Raw genomic sequence first — 21,443 nt, 5'->3', positions numbered from 1 at the left:
TTGTTTTTAGATTTAAACTGATAAATTAATGGAGAACAAGTGTATCACATACACAGTTTAAATGGTAATTTTGATTTTATTAATAACACTTATTTCAAATAGAAAGTTAATCTGATTTTCTCTAAACCTTAACTACAGTAAATCCTGTCTAAGCCAGAAAATGCATAGGGCAGAAACCTGTACAAGCCAGAAATAAACATTTTGAAGCATTATCTTAAAATTTTTCTCATAAAAGGCCCTTTATATGGTAGAACTTGTGTTACATGGACAGAAATCTTTCACCTACCTCATCTTTCAACAAGTACAATTAGAACCTGAGTAAGGCAGAAAAAATGTTTTTGATTAAATATTAATAAATTCTCAGACATTTTGTTACAATACGTATTGGTTAAATATATTCTTTCATTATTCAGGAGGTTGCTATCAGAAAGAATGATTGACTACTTTTGATTGCATTTGCAGATGGAAAACTAGAGAAACCATGGGTAAAAGGTAAAAGTGAAAATCCGTACAGTTTGAAAAATTTAAGAATAAACTTCCTGTGGAATGGAAAGCACATAATAAAGCAAGGATGACAAGTGTTATATTTGAGGAATTTTTGAACAAATTAAACAAAGTAATGGAACAAGAAAATAGGAATATTCTATTTTTCCTAAATATTGCAACTTGTCACCCAAAAGTTCAACTTTCATATGTTCATTTAGTCTTTCTACCTTCCTGTATAACATTAGTTCTACAGACACTAGATAATGGAATTATACAGTGTATAAAATTGAAATACAGAAAACTGATGCTTCAGCATAGTATTACAAACATGGACAACTGTAAGAGAGCATCTGAAATGACCATGAAAATTGACATGTTAGACACAATTGCATTTTTAAATCATTCAGTCAAATACGTAGAAAATGAATATGTAATAAATTGGTTTCGAAACTGTGGATTTATTCTTGATAATGGCGGATATTGTGGAGAAGTTGTTTGTCGTGACGATTCTAGTGAAATCCAGACTCTGAGAAGATTGAAGCAGATGATTCTGTGAACGCGGAAAGTTTTGTGAACGTTGACAAGAATGTTTTAACAGAAACTGATTTATAATCTATAATAGAATCTCAAGATGGTAACAGTGTGAGAGATTCAGAAGATGAACAAATGGAAAAGATAGTGAGGAAATAGAAATTCCTACTTCATCGCCAGTGTTAAGTTATATTAACTCTATCAAATTGTATGCAGAAATGAAGGGGAAAAATGAATTTTATGAAAAGGATGCAGAATTGGCATTCTGTTTTAACGGCATGAGAAAGCCCATTAAAAAATGAAACATTTGAAATTGGGCACTTTCCTCAAATAAATTAAGATTTTGTGAACTTGTGTATATTTTGAATGTCTATTTTTGTTCTTATTCTAATAAATATTACATAAACAGTACAATAATTTTATTCACAAACATCTAGAGTCAAGCAAGTATAATGTTCCACTCAAAACTCATGTAATTGAGGAAATGCATGTTGACCGTCTAAGCCAGAAAACCCGCTTAAGCTGGAAATCGTACTCAGTCCCATGCAATTCTGCCTTAGACAAGTTTTACTGGATATAAGGATGGACAATTTGACTAACCTCATAATTGCCATAAAAAAATTAAGTATAAATAACCCCTTTTTCCATTTTAAATTGACTGCAAATTGTAACAGAAAACCAAAACTTGCTTTTCTAAATAGCTTAAATGCAATACCAGTATACACATTCATCAATTTCTTCTGACACCTAGCTTTTTCATGATAGGTCACACTGCACAACAGTTTTTGCTTCTTGAACACTGCTGGCTGTTCCTTATAGATTTTTGGCCACTGATCACGAAATTCACATCCAAATTTGCCCACCATGTACCATTTCATCGAAATCTTCAGTTTTATCATGTTTTTTCTTGTATATGTGTCCAAAAATTTTCGTTTCTGTAAGAGACCTACGAACAATGTTTTGCGCAGTCTGGGCATGTCCAGGCATGAAATCAGGCCAGGTTGGAAGCTGTTCTGTGGAAGTATGCAGCCCAGGCAGGCCAGAGCCAGCTTGACACTGTCTCAGCAGGCTATAAAAGTGGCTTGCATTCACAGATGCTGCTCATTGGATTAATGTAGACCTTATAGTGTGTACGTATTGTTTCAGAACATAGCATTGCCTCAGTTGCACTGTAACAAGTAAATTAGATGTTACACACGTTTTACAGGACGACTGGTGTCGGTTAATATGATTTGTTAATGTTGTAACAACTGCTATACATTCTGCTATATTTGTGGCGAGTATACGCTTGTTCATCAGAGACGCTCAAAGACTGCTCTTGTGAAGAAAGCATATCATCTCTACTTCAACTGTAAAATTGGTGATCAAGACCAGGAATGGGCGCCTTACGTTTGTTGTGCAACATGTTCTGTCTGTCTGAGAGCTTGGCTCAGAGGCACTCAAAAGACAATGCTGTTTGCTGTCCCAATGATATGGCGAGAACAGAAAGACCATGTGACGGACTGTTACTTCTGTTTGACTAATGTGTCTGGTTCTCTGCCAAAAACAAGAAGTCAATTGAATACACTAATCTGCCTTCAGCGATGAGACCCGTGCCACGTGACAATAGTCTTCCAATTCCGAAACCACCAGAGGAATGGACCTTAGACGAACCAGATGAAGAAACTGCAATGCAGGGAACTGGCAGTGACATTGATCTGGATTTTGAACCGTGCTCCTCAGATGATCCACATCTCATAGCAGTCAGAATTAAAATATCTGGTCAGAGATTTAGGTCTGTCAAAAGCAAAAGCTGAATTGCTGGGTTCGAGACTGCAGGAATGGTGTTTGCTGTCTCCAGGTATGAAACTTTACAGAGCCCCACATTACATTCAGCTTGTAGACAAACTTCTCAAAGCATACAAAACAATGAAGTGCAACATGTCACTCAAGATTCATTTCCTCCACTCACACTTGGACTTCTTCTCCGCAAATCTCGGTGCTGTCAGTGATCAACATGGTAAAAGGTTTCACCAGGACATTGCTACAATGGGAAAACCATATCAGGGCAACTGGAATCCATCAATACTTGCTGACTACTGTTGGACACTGTATTCAATGTCCAGTGCACCACGTTGCAAACAAAAATCAGGAGCAAAACACATTTTGGTTATGTTGAACTTAACAGCATATTAGAAACATAAACGCAATTAAATACATTATTGCCGGTAAACAGTTAACTGTATTTCTCAGAGTTCCTACGTGATGAAGCAAAACCAAAACTATATTTGTGCATACCTACCAAGTACCTGTCACAATCAGCAAAAACTTTTCAGGAAGCAACACTTTTCAAAACAATTGTTGTGAAGTGTCATAGGTCAAAAGGCCATTTCATCATGTTTGTCAACTTGCTTTCAAAATTTTATTGAACTATTTTACGAATTTGTTTAAATATATTTAGTATCAAACTGTAAATTATAATTCAAACTTCAATACTATACAAGTTAAATTCTTAATTTAAAAGTAAATGCTAAAATAACTATCAAGTTTTTGTGACATGGTATGTTAAATGCAGCACTGGTTCAAATTACATGTTCGTGATTTCAAAATACAATGTCTATAGTTTGTACATATTAGGAACTAAAATTAGATATTGACAGGCTATAATATAAAATATTTTATATTTGCTGAGCTACATTGCTGACCAAAATCTTAAGGCCAATGAACATAAAGAAAAAATATGCATTTTGCATTGTTAGACTGAACCACTTATTTGAGTAGAGCTTCGAAAGAGAAAAATAAGGGAAAATAAAAAACTTGTTGCATTTAATAGGGAAAATGTGAACACTATGAAATTACCCTAAAAACTAGCTGGTCAAAAGTTTAAGACCATATTGAAATGAAGCATTAATCAGTAAACACGTAACGAAATTTAGTCATTTGTGTTCAAGCATTAGCGTTGTCAACATCTCCCACTGACATCTCCTGTGTTGCATTGGGTAAAAACATGACAAAGGCTAAAAAAGTTGACAGTTTGAACGTGGCAAAACTGTCGAGCTGCAAAAGCAAGGTCTCTCTCAATGTGCCATGGTTGGTGAGAATGGGCATAGTAAAACTGCTTTTGCAAATTTCTTAAAAGACCCTGAGGGATATGGAACAAGAATTTCAAGTGGTCGACCCAAGAAAATGTCTCCAGCATTGAGAAGGAAAATTCGACAAGTTTTCAGGTGAGACACCAGCTGATCGTTGAACCAGATTAAGGTTCTTATGGATGCAGAATGCAGATCAAAAACAATAAGACAGCATCTACGATAGAAATACTTTAAAAACCACAAACATCTTCAAAGGCAACGCCTCCTTCCACACCAAGAAACAGCTCGACTAAACTTTGCTGAGAAGCACCAAACATGAGATGTAGAAAAGTGGAAAAATCTTTTGTTCTTTGATGTTAAAAAGTTTAACCTGGATGGTCCAGATGGCTTCCAATGTTACTGGCATGATAAGGATAACCCACTGGAGACATTCACTACATGACACAGTGTAGGAGGTTCCACCATGATCTGGGGTGCTTTCTCCTTCCATGGAACAATGGAACTTCAGGTTATACAGGGCGCAAACAACAGCTGGCTACATTGGCATGTTGGAGAGAGCATCCTTATTGACTGAAGGCCCTCACTCATGTGGAAATAGCTGGATCTTTCAGCAGGACAATGCTGCCTTCCACAATGCCCGCAGAACAAAGAACTTTTTCATGGCGAATAACATGATTCTTTTGGACCATCCAGCGTGTTCGCCCAAACTGAACTCCATTGAAAATGTTTGGGGGTGAATGGCAAGGGAAGTCTATAGAAATGGACGTCAATTCTAAACAGTGCATGATCTTCGTGAAGCCATCTTCAACACTTGGAATAACATTCCAGCCAGCCTTCTGCAAACGCTTATACCGACCATGCCAAAGCAAATGTTTGAAGTTATTTGCAATGATGACCGTGCAACTCACTATTGAGACCTCTTGTTGGGCATTTCCTACCCTGTTTAGGACTTTTTTTTGGTATGGTCTTAAACTTTTGACCAGCTGGTATTTAGGCTAATTTTATAGTGTTAACATTTTTCCTATTAAATACTAAAAAAGTTTATTTTTATTTTCCCTTTTCTTATATTCATATTTTGAAGCTCTGCTCAAATAAATGGCTGAGTCTCACAGCACAAAATGTATATTTTTCTTTATATTCATTGGCCTTAAGATTTTGGCCAACAGTGCATTACTTTATTTACTGAATACAGTTACCTTCCCCACTCGGTTTTTCCATTTTCTGAAATGGTCCCTTCTACATACTTTTATATATAACATGAATAATCAATCAACAGCTTAGAATGTCCCCCTAGTAATTTTTCTCAACTATTTCAATCTGTTAAATGGTTAACATTCTTTCAAACCAAGATTTCAAGGAAGTAAATTGTCTTTAGTCTGCTCAAAGTTTGTTGGTTTTTTTTACCTAAATATTAGTTATTAAGCTTATTAAATTAAAGGAAATCTATGGTACAAGTATAGTTGTTTTGTTTTTGTTACTGAACTATGAGTATAAAAACAAAATAAAAAAGTTGTTTGATATCCTCCACGTGCAAAATTTTAAGAGGCTTAACAACCTTCATCCAGCAACAAGTTCAAGGGTCAAAGCTAGAAGAGAAGTGTTTGCTTTACCTCTTTATTGTTCTACATTTCTCTAAAGAAAAACAAGTTTAATAATTTATTTCTAAATAGTAATAATCTGTGTTTAATATAACAACTGAAATCTGACAGTGTTACAAAACACTAGTCCACTAAAAGTAAAACAGCCAAAAAAAGGGTCACTTTGTATACACAAAAGGTCAATTTTATATCATAGGATACATAACATGACTATACATGCACCTTGCCAATGCAAATCATCTTATATTAGCAAGGCATGACTGAAAGGTCAATAATCAAATTAAATATATAACATTATGGCATTTAAGCAACCTAAGACTAAATATTTGTATTTTCATGTTATAATTTCTATTTATTGTAGCACAATTAAAAAAAAAAAATTATATTTGCTAATTCTCTTATGATGGTTACAAGGTTGGTCAAGTTGACAGACCTACCCCCTCACATGGTTAGAGCACTGAAAATAAAATATAAATTCTTACTGAAAAGAAACATTTCAAATGTATTTAGAATGTTTTAGAGATTACACAAATAACATTTGATATTTTTTGGGATGAATATATTTTGTAATCATAACAATCAATCAGTCCAGTAGGTTAAATGAATCTGACTTTTGTGTACTTGATCTTCACTAAATATCTTACCAAATTCTGTGAAGATGCACATACTGCATAAAATGTTAGCATAAATACTTAACATGTGTAAACATATACATAAACTCATGTATATTATAATCATACATACTGCAAAAAGGTTAAGCCATATCTGATTAACATTATGTACATCTATCTAGTTCTGGGTAGGGCCCCTTTTGCCTGGAGAACAGCCTGAAATTATTGCAGCATAGATTCAACAAGGTGCTCATCTCAAATGTGCTCTATTGGATTGATATCTAGGGAATGTGTAAGGCCATTATAGTGCACTAGAGTTACTGTCATGTTCATGGAACCAGTTTGAGATGATACGTGCTATGTGACATGGTGCATTATCCTTATGGTAGCAGCCACTGGAAAACAGGTAGACTGTGTTCATAAAGGGATACACATTGTCAGCAACAATGCTCAGGTATGCTGTGGCATTCAACTGATGCTCAGTTGGTATTAAGAGGCCTAAATGTGCCATGAAAACATATCCTACACCATTACACCACTGCCAGTATTGTTGATAAAGCAGGATGGATCCATGCTATTTATGTCAAATTCTGACCCTACCTTCTGCATGTTACAGCAGAAATAGTGATTCATTAAACCAGGCAATGCTTTTCCAATCATTAATTATCCAGTTTTGATTATCCCATGCCCTCTTTAGCCTCATCTTCCTGTTCTTAGCTGACAGGAGTGGAACCTGGCATGGTCTTCTACTGCTGTAGCCCATCCACCCCAAGTCTCAATGCATTGTTTGTTCAGAAATGCCCTTCTACTCACCACTGTAGCAAAGAGTGGTTTATTTGAGGATCTGTGGCCTTCCCATCAGTGGGTCAGCAGCTTCCAAGATACTGGAAACATCACACCTGACACCAACAATCATTTCATGGTCAATGTTGCTTGGATTATGCATCTTTCCCATTCTAATGTTTGGTCAAATAACAAATGAACCTCTTAACCAAATCTGAATATCTTATATACTGAGTTGCAGCCACAATTTCCTTTTTGGCTACTTGTGTTCAAGAGCAGACATACCTGATAAAGCAGCCACTGAGTGCAAGTTCTAAATCACATAGTATACATAATGAATACATAAAACTGGCCTACCATATTAGCATACCAATATTTCGTAAAATACAATTTCAGTTACCATGCATTACATACATACCCACACACTGAAAAATAAGTGATTTCACAATTGTTTGACAAAACCATAATTTACCCATTTGTTCATATTAAAGTTATTAATTCACAAACTTACAACGAAATCATTGGGGTCTTCTGCACAAAAACCTTTAGATATATTATGTAAAGCACTGATTATCTTACTGAAAGTTCATTAATGTGGTAATAAATACATAAGAGATGTTATATTCTAGTCTGCTTTTTTTTTTTTTAACTCATGTTTAATGGTATTTACATGAAGTCCGAGACAAAGCCACCTTTATAAGTAAAAAATTACTTTAAAAATATGCAATTTAAAAAGAGAGGTTTTACTTGTTTTATCTGAAGAGGCTGCTTTTCTACTGCTCAAATTTTTTTATGTGCTTAAGAGTTTTTTCATTTCTTTTATCTTACTACAGACATTTGCTCATTGGTGTGCATTAAAATGTCAACATACAATTAGAAACAGAACTTAAATCTACCAATAGTAAATCATGACAAAGTAAGCAAACAAGCCTGGAGATTTACTACTGACAGTTTGCTCAAACTATATATCCCTACTAGTGTGTGTATTTTTTTTTTATTTTTTTTTTTATAGCAAAGCCACATCGGGCTACCTGCTGAGCCCACCGAGAGGAATCGAACCCCTAATTGTAGCGTTGTAAATCTGTAGACATACCGCTATATTAGCAGGGGGCTATCCCTATTAGAACTACACTAGTTTTTTTTTTAACCAGTGATATCTACCACGATATGAGATCACATAGGAATTAGGCATGCTGCGAAATTTAAGTAATTCACATAAATAGCAAAAACAAACAATGATGTTTTCCTAATAATAAATCAGTTGAAAACTACCTCTAGTGCATTTTCTAGCTCATGAAATGGAAACTGCCATGTGAAAAGTTCCCAATATTTTCTGCTGTATGTCATTCTTTCTAAGGTTTGTTTTATACTTAGCTGAAATTGTGAGTGCATAACCACACTACTGAGTGTGTTTACACTGCATTAACCTGTGTTGTACTGTCTTTAAAGAAACTGTTCTATTTTAATAAGAATGCTTTGCTGCTGCTCAACTTTTGTCACATTACACTGTTGAAACTGATGGTAATCTCTTACTAAATAATGTGATATGATACAATTTTTTACTGCAAGAGTCCTTTGAGAATAACTATATTCTTCGTTGTACATTTCTTATTTAATTTGAAGAAGTTCAGTGTTAGTTGGGTGAAAAATAAAACCCAATGCAGCAGTTTACTGTTGAAGAACTTGTAATATTCAATTGAATGCACACATACATTTGCAGCTTAAAGTTTAATCTCCATAAACTGACTAATGCACATTTAAGAAACATCAATAAAAATTAATTTAGAAATGTGGAATAGGAATTGCAAGATAAAAAACAAACAAATGGAATTAAAGTGCAATAATTATATTTTAAAGCCTATAACTAAAAAAATTAAAATAAACAAGTCTGGAAAGAATGTAGTCATGGAAACTTTCTGCATCAAATAGGCTAAGAAAATCACATGGGGAAAAATTGAGATTTATTATAAAACATACAATGGAACAAAGCAAATGTACATAGAGAAGTACTTTCAAAAATGGAAGAGGTGAGCGAGATCCATTGTGGCAGTTTCAGTAGGTAGAATGATATAAACAGAGAATGTAAGAAGTTCATTGTTCATATTTTAGCTTGTCAATATTGGTAATTTGAGTTTCCAATTTGTAAAAGACTAAGCATTGTAATGTGAATGTCAATTTAACCAGACTGAAAACAGAAGATATATGTAGCACAAACATCAATACACTTAGCTTCCTTTTTTTTAAATATATTTACTTTTAAATTTAAAAATTAAGCAATGCATAACATTATATTTGAATAAGAACTACAGTTTTATGCTAAATCTAGACATTCATAAAATAGTAGTTTAATAAAATCTTTAAAGTAAATCTACAGACAGGATGACACGCCATCTGATCTCAAACAGAATGACACGCCATCTGATCCCTAGCCATCTGGAAGGAGACTAACATTACTAAGCCTACCTTTACGATCAAAGTGTACAAACACTCGGAAAAAACTGTTACATAACTCAAAATTGACTTATTTTATAGATAGTTTAATGTTACTGATAAGTAAACATTGTCAGTTCAGAGATTTACATTGTGACTATCAACTGCAAATAGACTTATCACTAAGCTCCAGCTGTTAAGACTTATAAATGAATACTTAAATATTCAATAACAACAGGTAGCTCACTAAAATATAGTCATTAAGATAATTAACACATTCTCTCTGCTACGAAACAAACATGTGCATCCAAAGGCAGGTTAGCAAATACCATCAATGTACGTGTGCATCAACTAAAAGCACGAGGAAAATGTATTATATTGGAGTCAGGTCTGGTGTGAGGGCACTGGAATAAGGGACTTTAAAAACTTTACTTGATTTTTACGTTTTCTTAATTTTGGAAATATTTTCTGTTTGGCTTTTATAAAATGGGTAACAATAATTCTCCTTCAAAGATCCATAGACATGGTGACATCATATTCCCATGACTACTGTTTACCCTTCTTATACATTTGAAACATACTACAAGAACCATAACAAAATATAAAAATAGATGCACGTGTGCATCATAGCACAGCTTTTAGTTAAAGAAGTATACCTACCCATAAATATCCTATTTGACATTACTTTAAATTATTAAAATGTTCATAACTAAAAACCAAACAGTGGCAGTTGTCATGTATATCAATCTCCGAAGCAGTACCAAAAGTGTTGGAATCTGAAGACTGGAAGTCTTCCTAGGTGTAAAATAACTTTCACATTAATACATGAAACTATTTCCCATCATCGCAGCCACCTAGCTTGCATTACTACATAAAGAATATCTCCTTTACAGGACTATCATCTTCACATTTGTCCAAACAAAAAATAATGAAACATCTGATACACCCTGATCATTTTTGGAATGTTTACAAGTTACATCCACCCTATGAACTGTATCTCTTCACAGACTTTCCAAGTACTTTAAGTTACTTTGAAATCATTGAAGAAATATTTTTAACCAAATAAATATTCCATCATCCACAAGTAGCCAAGCATGAATTAAAACAATAAAGTTTGTTAGAAAGAAAACAAAAACCATCTTATATGAAATAAGAGATCTCCTATTTTGTCTAGACAGGATACATGCATCTCAAATGATAGAAATGTGGTCAATATACATAAAAATATGCTGGTTTGTTGTTGTTTTTAACCGACTTTCCATTTACAAACAAAATGATAACAAAATGTGACAATTCATTGAAAGTTACCATCATTATTTTGAACACACAAAAAAGAAAAATATTCACTAAGATTTTTCAACTCAAAAAGATCTATGAAAGCTGATAAGTTGAAAGAGAAGTTGAACTATGAAAAGAAATAAAAAACAAAACCGAGTGTTTAGTTTTCTCTAATTCATATCAGCACTACAACTGTTCTGTAAAATGCATATCTAGCATCAGATTAGATAGTGTAGTTAAACAACAGTTAGGGCTGTTTTATATAAAGAATCTGAAAACCCACCTGTCTGCTCTACTGGAAACTTGAAACACAGAGGAAGAAGCGAGATGAACAAGGCAGCCAGCTCTTTACCACATACAAGGTTCTGAAAAAGTTTTGATAACTACTGAATGGAAGAAACAATCAAAATGTTTTAATGAGTAAAAATAAATGTCAGAATACAATATATAAATGATTTGGTAACAAATGTTGCCCCAAATTGCAATATGTGGATAATACTAACAAAGTCGGTCATTCCCTTGGGAATTATAAAATAAGGACGTGTGATAGCAATATTTTCCCACACACTAAACAAATAACACTAACAGTCAGTTATTCTTTGCATCATCACATACATATTGATCACAGACATGCTCAAATTTCTATTTTAAAAGAGTTATTTCTGAGATGAAATACTCATATTTCCATGCATATTTGATAGAATAAGCTTGCTTTTAGTTTCCTTGCCAATTGTATCCTTTGGATGTGTCACCAATAAAACATAAGCAGAAAAACATCTTTGTAGTTATTACAGATGACAGAAACAAATATTTCTATAAAGACACTACTATAACAGAAAAGATTCTCTGTGGGTACATAAAAACACATTTTTTCCTATGTAAAATTAGATCCATGAAACAATACTTAAAATATTCTCCCCACGTGTATAGAACAAATAAATAATGTATTTGCAAACAAACATTTTCTTCAATACATGGGTATAGACTTTTACACCTTAAAATCAAAAAACATTTCTAATAAGTGTAAACTACTTGTATGTAAAATTTAGAATTATACACAAAACAGGACAAAGACTTACTTTTTACATGGAAGAAACCCAACAGGTTTTCAATTGAAACAAGGAAATTTCTCATAGCACTGAGCACAAAACACATTTTAAGAAAAAGTGTTTGTCTACCTTTACATTCTTACAAGTGTATAAAACAATCTACATTTTAATTGTATGTCTAAACAGAACACTAAGTGTCCCTCTATGTATACAGAATGTTAAACAAACCTTGCCATTATTAATTTGTAAAACAATTTCCTTGTTTTTAAACATGAATACACATGAATGCATTTATTACTTAATGTACCACAAAATCAAGAATACATTTCATTTGTACAAAAAAAATCTCTATACATTTCAAAGAGCACAACTATTGTTCATACATTTAAGAGAACAATGCATGCATGTTGAAAATTCATGGTTCATTAATTAGTAATACAGTTTAGTCACTAGCAATTTTCAAACATTACCAGGTATTTTGGCCACTTTGCTTACACTGCACAGAAAAACAAGTGCCATCATCAATTCCTCATACAAGCTTCAGTTCTGCCTCAGATAAATATACAAAAATTAACACAAACAACCAACACACAAACTTACAATTTACAGTTGAATAAGCACACAACTCCATGACAAATTATTTATTAACATTATACAAATCCCCCCTCCCAAAAGACTTCACCACTGAAGTTCATAAAGAAAACACTTAGTAGAAATCCCCTAAGCTGATTTTCTAATTATGTAATCTATCAAACTAAACATTCTATGAAGTCTCCTAAATTTAGCAAACACTATATACAAAGAAAACATCAATAAAGTTGTTGCATAATCAACTCAATAAAACATGATCACAAGAAATCTACTTGAAGTAAAAATGCATCTCAAGATGGCTGGTACAGGTATTAAAACTTTTATTAAAATAAAGTAGATAATATTTCAACCTTCTTTGGTCATCTCCAGGTTAACGCAGAGTTTAAGAAGGTCAAAACGTTGTTCTCTGCTTTATTTTAATAAAAGTTTTAATACCCATACCAGGCATCCTGAGATACATTTTGTACTAACATGAACAATTTCCATATTATAGTAGTTGCACAAACTATTTTGAATTGAAAAAAAAATTAAAAGGAAAGACGTATTTGGAAAGAAACTCAAACACTTAGCAGAACAAAGGAAAACTAATCATACACACTATCTTATACAGAAAATATAAGAATACCTATATCAAATCTGAAAAAGACCAGCACAAACTTAACAAGTAGATTCATTTGCACCTGTAGAATGAAAATTAAAAAACATTAAACTTTCCAGACCTTTACATAGTAGAAATAGGACAAATTGATTGTCAGGTTAATATAACACTCAAATCTCCCTTCCAAACTTCATGAACATGTGAAGAAACAAAATCAGAAGATTTAATATTAACTTTGGTATTACTTACCGGTATGGGGTTGAAAAAGGTTTCCAAATAATTCAAATGCCAAAAAAAAAAGTTTACTGAATCCCTAAGTAAAAAACTCTCCAAAGTATTGGTTACAATATATCATGTGCATATATAGTAATAATACACAAAAAAGTCATAACATTTCTAGCATTAATTCAAACTATTCTAAAAACAGCAACTTTTTCATCTAAGAAGATATTGGTTGGGGATAGAGTCCAGACAGTTAACTATCTCTGCATGATTTCTCTAGCTTACATAATTATAAATGGTAAACATGTCACATACATACTTAAATACCTTAAACCCAGCGGTGCTACATGCTGACGGATAGACACGAGGATTTCTAAAGGTGAAGTATATTTTATACAGGTATAACAACAATTAAACACGAATATTAAAAACATGAAATGAGGATTCTGTTACAAAAATAATCAAGAATTAAGACTAGAGTCATAAATTTACAATACATAATCTACAGTATGACAGCCTTATACTCTCGTTTGTAACCCAAAGCAAGCACTGAATTGTATAAATGTGTAATTGTGACGTTAGGCCTTGTAAAAGTTATAGCTATCAAGGAAGTTTAGGGACATGTTCATTACATGGATATTTATATATAAACTGAACAAATAAATAGAAAAACTTTAAAAGAGTTGGTAACATCAGTTATTCATACAACTCTTATAAGAAGCATCTAACACAATAAATACTACAATAAAAAGTACACAAACATGTACAGTGATACAATTGTATTCAACTAGTACTATTTTACTTTCACAAATTTTTATTGCAACATTTATTTTTGGTACTTCTTTCAGTAATTTTACAAACAACCAACGATCCCTACTTTCCATTTTCTTTTTATGCATTTTTAATAAATTTAAACCACTGCATAATTAAAACCGCCTAGACATCTCAATCTCCGAGTGTTATTAAAACCGCCTAGACATCTCCATCTCCGAGTGTTATTAAAACCACCTAGACATCTCCATCTCCGAGTGTTATTAAAACCACCTAGACATCTCCATCTCCGAAAGTGTAATTAAAACCACCTAGACATCTCCATCTCGAGTGTAATTAAAACCACCTAGACATCTCCATCTCCGGTGTTATTAAAACCACCTAGACATCTCCATCTCCGAAAGTGTTATTAAACCACCTAGACATCTCCATCTCCGAGTGTTAAAACCACCTAGACATCTCCATCTCCGGTGTTATTAAAACCACCTAGACATCTCCATCTCCGAGTGTTATTAAAACCACCTAGACATCTCCATCTCCGAGTGTTATTAAAACCACCTAGACATCTCCATCTCCGAGTGTTATTAAAACCACCTAGACATCTCCATCTCCGAGTGTTATTAAAACCACCTAGACATCTCCATCTCCGAGTGTTATTAAAACCACCTAGACATCTCCATCTCCGGTGTTATTAAAACCACCTAGACATCTCCATCTCCGAGTGTTATTAAAACCACCTAGACATCTCCATCTCCGAGTGTTATTAAAACCACCTAGACATCTCCATCTCCGAGTGTTATTAAAACTACCTAGACATCTCTATCTCCGAGTATTATTTCCCAAACATTACTCACATTAACCTGTTCAGTGCTGAAGATGAGATAACTTGTCCGAGCCGATTGGTAACACGGTGCCACGGACGAGTTAATTTGTTCTCAATAATACCTAACTTCAACGATAGATGTCAGTACCATACATGCATTTGACCTACTTACAAATTGTTTCACTTTCGATCCAAAATAGCATCACGAAAAAAGTTACAAAATAAAGAAACATTAGAGTTGTATTGTAGCAGCTGAAATACTTGGCAGTCAACAGGTTAAACAAATCTTTCACAAAATTTTACATGTTCATGTTTATTCACTTTATTTACTCATAGCTTAATAGAAAAAACTAATCTGTAAATTCACACAGATTTATATAAACATGCATAAGTAACCACTTTTGATCTCCAAGTTAAATACGTCAGACTGCTAAAAAGATTTAAATATAAAAACCTATCTTGCTAAAACTTGTGTAGTTAAGAATGAACCACATATGAAATGCTGCACCCATTTTAAAAATTTCTTTCATGCTGTGCAAAATTTAACTTCTAAAAAATATATAGTTTGGAAAAGTTGCATCTGACAGTAGTTCTAAAACTATTCCACATTTCCTGAAACTTTATGGTAGTTTCAATACTTTCTACAAACACCACTGCCATGTGAATGACTAACTCCTATTTCAGGTTCAGATTTGTGGTTTTACAAATACCTTCAGTTGCGAGACAAGCAGTAGCTTTTCGAAGTATACAGGTCTCATACATAAGAGTGGTCAAGTTTCTAGAAAGTAGAAAACTGTAAGTGGCGTACAAGATGCAGGAAGGCTCAACAATTATTTGAAATGCCACTTAACATCATATTATGCATTTGATGCTAGTGATAAACTACTCATGACACTCTACATTGTTAATTTAACAACAGTTTATGGTTGAGGATAGTAAATACAGTTTACAGGGATACTGAATAACTGTAGATGTATATTTTGGAAATTCCATAAGTTAAGCAAATACAAATGGCAAACTGTACAATGAACTACATTATTTTTTTTTAACACGGACATCACCTTACACTCCAACTTGTCAGAGTCCAAGACAAACTTTGTGAATTAACAGATATAACAAATACTTAACATTTATTTACTTGTGTACAAAAAAAATTCACATTATTAAAACTATTACCTTCTAAATAAACAAAAAACTTCAATTTAATTCATAAAACAACCGTAACACATGTTCCAGTTCCAAAAGATTTTAATTATTACATTAAAAGAAAGATACCACTGATGCCTCCAAACATAGGATATCATAGGATCAGACTTAAATCACAATAAAACTGTCATACCTTGACACCAATGCTTTTCAAAACTCTGACAATTCTCCACCCTCTCTCTTGCAACAAATATATCCTCAAGGGTTCCACTTCATTGTCCTCGCTATCCTCTGAAGGTGTACTCTCATCTTTGACCTTATGACAAGCCTTGTTAATGTCCGTTAGAAAATAGTGGGCCAGGATATTGGCTATACTTGTCCAATCGCTGTAAATCACAACACACATTTCAGAAACAAGTTTGAAAGTAGAATAAAATTAGTAACAGTATAAGAACTACACTTACATATACACAATGGACCTAAAAACGAACTTAAAGTTATGCTCACAGCCACTAGACTAATTTTAAGGAAAACTTAAGACAGGAAGAAACAAAAGAACAGAATGAATACCAAGTAACAATATTTTAAAACATTGACAAAGTATGTTATGTTTAACAATTCCTGAACAGAACTATTAAAATAGAAAGTTACCTTTCTAAATTCCAAGCATCCATGCTATGAAGAATAAAACTAACCTAGAAACTCTCCCATTTTATCAAAGTTTATCCATTTCTTAACCCTATTATCTCAACCAGCTACATCATGACTTTGTTTTTTACACATTTACATTTTAATCCTTGTTATCAACGTATGTCAATTATTATGGCATTTTGACACGAGAGATACAAAACTTCCAATTATAAGTTTTAATTTATTAAACTTAGAAAGAAATCCTTGGTTTTTGTTTCACTGTGTCATAACGCATTTTTTAATGCTTTTTCTCCACTACTTTCAGGTTTCAGAATGTCCATCCAGTTAGAAAGAAAAATTACAAACACTGAAAACAAAAAATTATTACATTCACCACAGTACTCATTTATCACTGATTTACTCACACACTTTACTTCTTTGTAGATGTTTTTAACCAACACAAAATATTCTGAAGAATTTGAATTTGATGATGTCTGCTTATTTTTGGCAATCAAAGCCGACAGCTCAAAATATCAGTATGTGCAGACTAATGCCATTGCTCAAAACAGAAATGTTTAGCCTGTACTTAACTTAAATCAAAAAGCTAGATAAATAATAGTAATTTGGGAGATTGTATTATTGTATCCAATATTTTGTGTGTTCTAAAAGATGTATTTGAAAGCTGTGCAATTTTTAAGCAACTTTCCTGCAAACTTAAATTGTGCTAGCCTATTTTACACACACACACACACACACACACATCAGAAAGATCATGTAGGTCACACACTTTGATAACAGTTATGCTACATGCTAATGACCTGACCTGCCATTGTGACAGTAGATAGGAACTACAGTAATAAAACTAATATTAATTGAAAGAGATGTGAAAATAACAACCATTAATCAAGAGAAAAAAAATCCATTTAAACCAGAAAAAATGGTACTGTTCACTATTCCATAATTAAGACTATCTCACTGTACATTGAGAATTTTGCTAGTTAGTTTTAAAGGAAGAGAAAGTAACACAATGCACTTAGATGGACTAGGTAAAGATTTTGGAAACTGCCAGAAAAATCACTTAACTGAAATACTACTTACAAATTTAAAAACATTTATAGAGTAAAACAGTGGACAAGAGAGAAGCTTAATCATTTATGAAACTTTGCTTGGACACACAAAGTTGAGCATTAACCAGACCATTAGTTTTCTTTATAATTTTTAGATTAAGTCATACACAAAAGGTATCCTTAATTTTGAATTGCTAAACTAGAATGAAAGTATTTAGTCAATACCATCTTGGGCTACTCTAGTCTGAAAGAATAGTGGAATTTGACTGTTACTTTTATAGCTCACCTATGGCTCAAAAGTGCAAAGCAATTTTTTTTGTAACAGGACATAACCAATGTCCCCTCAGTTACACTGAGGTGTTTTGTAACCATCAGAAAAGCCACACCCACCCTTGCAATGGGAAAAGAAGGGAACAAGATTTTTTTCAGTTCATGTAAAAATTAATCACATGACGACAAACAAACAAAATTTTTCATTTCATATTTCCCTGTGAAGAAGGGAAAATTAATTTCAGAAAATTCTCATTCATTCCAAGGACAAAAAAAAAAAAAAAGCCATCATTCAATGGAAAGGATCATCCTAAAGACTCCTGCAATGTTCTTTTAGATAGAAAAATGGATCATTATTTTAAAAGGTAGATCAAAGTGATACTTTATTAAAGTATCTAAGCATAAAATATATTAGGTTTCACAGTGTTAGAACTTTTTTTTAGATCAAATATTCAACAAATTCTCACAGTAATTACAAAGTAAATCCTACCCATAAGTTAAGCCATAGGTTTGCTTTTGCTGCAGTATTTCAGCATTAATTAACCACTATTTGTCAGTAAGTTAAGGAAAATAAAAGTTAAAGATACAAACTTATTCATTTTGTCTGTAATAATGAAAATGCATCCTAGTTTTAATTTTCATCAGAATAAAGATTAGTTTTAAATGTTATTTTATCAACATAAAAGTATACCATTACTTTTAATAATTAAGTCAGGATTTACACAAGTAATTCAACATAAACAACATCTACATCATTAAAGAAGCCAGATATATCACACTTAACTGATCCAACCAAGGATAATGAAATTAAGGTTCTTAAACAGTTACAGACAGCAGTGGTAACAAGACACTGCTCATAACACATCTGCTTTTACCATCTACATGACCAATATTACCAGTAATGGTAACAAGAAACTACTCGTAACACATTTCATCATTCACACAACACCAGTAATGGTAATGAGATACTGCTTATAATACATCTACTTTCACAGTCTACACTACACCAAGAAATCAACTTAAGCTTTATGACAACAGGTTATTTAATGTTTTTAAAAAGTTTCTGTTATGAACAAGAAAGTTACAAAATTATGAAAACCATTTTAAGAAAATATCCAGTGACACTGATAAAATATAAAATCAAGGCTTAGCACATTAAGTACTAAGAGAAAGAGACAAGAGAAAAAATAACTTAAAAAGACTCATACTGTATATATATATATATACTATATACTTATGATTTCCTACTACAGTTTGCAGCCTGAAACATTACATATTAAGTACTCTTAAGAGGTTACAAACAAATCTTACTAAATAAACACCAAATAGATTATTTGGTCTCTCAGTTCATAAAAAGTGTCACCAATATATTTTATTCAACTTGGTGGCCACTAAAATACCTTACCTTCCTCTGCACTCAATGTTAGATCAAATTTTGAGTTGTTTATTTTTCTTGACCTCATAGTCACAGCAATTCACTTTACCTAGCCCATTGGTTTGGCTTAAATAAAAAGTTTATCCAACAATTCTAACCTTGCAGTACACATAGTGAAGATACATGCATGCATGAAACAGCTTTATAACTTACCAATTGAATTCCCAGTACATATATATTTATCTTACACCCTTCAACATGGAATCTTCAACAATTAATTGCTTACCACATACGTGCATCTTCATGCCTTCCACCATTTTCTTCAATCCATATAAATTTGGTTAAAAAGATATCTAGAAGGTGGCTTCTTTCCTGAAAAGTGATACGACTATCTCAAAATATTGTCTGGTACACATTACCAATTACACATGCATCTCTAAAAGTCAAGTTTATCTACAGGTTTATCAATGAGAATATCTTGGATAAGAAAACAGAATTTACAGCTAGAACTAACTAAAAAGGGAGACAGACTAAGCAATAAAACCCATTTCTAAATACGAGCTACTTCCTTTAAAAAAACATCAGGTCATACGTTATTCACTGAAGCAATTTTGAATTCCTTCCAATTTTATAAACATGGTATAGCCTGCAGTTCATAATATTATGTAAACAAACACTTGAGGGCCTAAAGTTTTTAAACAAAATTCAGACTGCCGAACGAGACTTGTAAAAATTAATATTAATTACCATGCAATGAATCCTAATACAAGTTTCCAAGTACTATACATGAATAGTAACATGCCCAATATGAATACATCTGGATTTTCAATAACTTCTACCAAAATCTACTACATTAAATTATCTCAAGCTTTTTCACATTAACTACACATCTCAATATTGCCCTTTTGTTAGTCCCACAAAGTGCATTGTCTAGATGTTCACTCAGGCATCACCCATTTGTGAACAAGACAACAATTACTGTCCAGGTAAACACAAAAGCTTTAATTTTTAGTCTAGAAATAACTGAGGGCTTAACACAACACATACAGAAACTCACCAATGTAAAGGAATGATAAACATACAAAATAAGAAATTATTGTGCTTGGAAAATATATATCTATAGATTACAAAGATTAACCACATTCAGAAAATACTAAAAAGTAAAGAAACAGTTTAAGCATATTTAAAGCTCCTATAAGCTAACAATATTAAAGTATCATACTATAGAAACTTGTAAAAAAAAAAAAAAAAAAAAAATTGTGTAAATTTATGATACACACTGAATAAAAGTGGCCAAGGCCATCACGGTTATTTGCAAAACAACTAATCAGTAAAATATTCTCCATACATCTGTGGCTTTGTAAACCTACACTTGTTTCAATAAACAAGGAAACAGAATAATCTTGAGGCTACAGTGACCAGAATACTCCTATTCCAAAGATGGTCCAAGTAAGTCTGGGTGAAAGGAATAAAGGGTACTCATCCACAAGATTAGATAAACAGAAACTACATCCAGACTTTTAAAACTCAACAGTTGTATACTGTATGTGGACAAATAACCTACTGTTGAGCTGAAAAACAGCCATTATAGAACCTTGAATCCATGAACTGATAGTAAAAATTCCTCAAAATGTTGGAGTTTAAAAATCACAAGTTACTAGTTTAACTTAATCAATTTGTAATTCAGAGAAAATACAGTTTATTAGAATAAACATCATATGAAATTAGCCTGAAAGAAACAAGATTTTCAACAAATAGAACTAAAGCTTACTGATACCTGAAGAATAAAATAGATTGTTCTGTAATGCATTACGTAGGTGCCAGTAATGAAACATTTCTCTGTACACTTCCACTTACCACGAGATAGTGGTACGTTAACTAGTGCATACACTCAAAAATTTAACCTAAAATTCAAAAACAGTCAACTTATCCACATTCCCAAGCCTCCCACAAAACAAATATCTGATTTACCATATGTGATTGATAGTCTTATAAGGCTGCTTCTTACTAGTAATTTTGGTCTCCATGCACTTAACATTACTTCAATTATAAATTCACAACTATGTAAATAATAAATCAAAAATACTTAAACATCAAAAACATAGAATACACA

At 32.6% G+C, this 21,443-nt stretch overlaps 1 protein-coding gene across 4 annotated transcripts in view; it reads right to left on the bottom strand.

Annotated features, from left to right (window-relative positions):
• Positions 1–21,443, bottom strand: part of mv (lysosomal-trafficking regulator mauve) — a 144,975-nt gene that overhangs the window by 118,019 nt on the left and 5,513 nt on the right. For all 4 annotated transcript variants that reach the window (XM_076462861.1, XM_076462862.1, XM_076462863.1 and 1 more), the window contains exons 3-5: positions 19,617–19,702; positions 16,182–16,374; positions 11,072–11,153 (exon numbers count right to left, since the gene is read on the bottom strand). In XM_076462861.1, coding sequence (XP_076318976.1) covers positions 11,072–11,153; positions 16,182–16,374; positions 19,617–19,702 — 361 coding nt within the window. The remainder of the gene's footprint in view (positions 1–11,071; positions 11,154–16,181; positions 16,375–19,616; positions 19,703–21,443) is intronic.

This window comes from Tachypleus tridentatus, chromosome 10 (genome assembly GCF_004210375.1).
Source record: "Tachypleus tridentatus isolate NWPU-2018 chromosome 10, ASM421037v1, whole genome shotgun sequence".
In the NCBI taxonomy this organism is placed as follows: Eukaryota; Metazoa; Arthropoda; class Merostomata; order Xiphosura; family Limulidae; genus Tachypleus; species Tachypleus tridentatus.
This window is presented reverse-complemented; position numbering and strand designations above follow the sequence as displayed.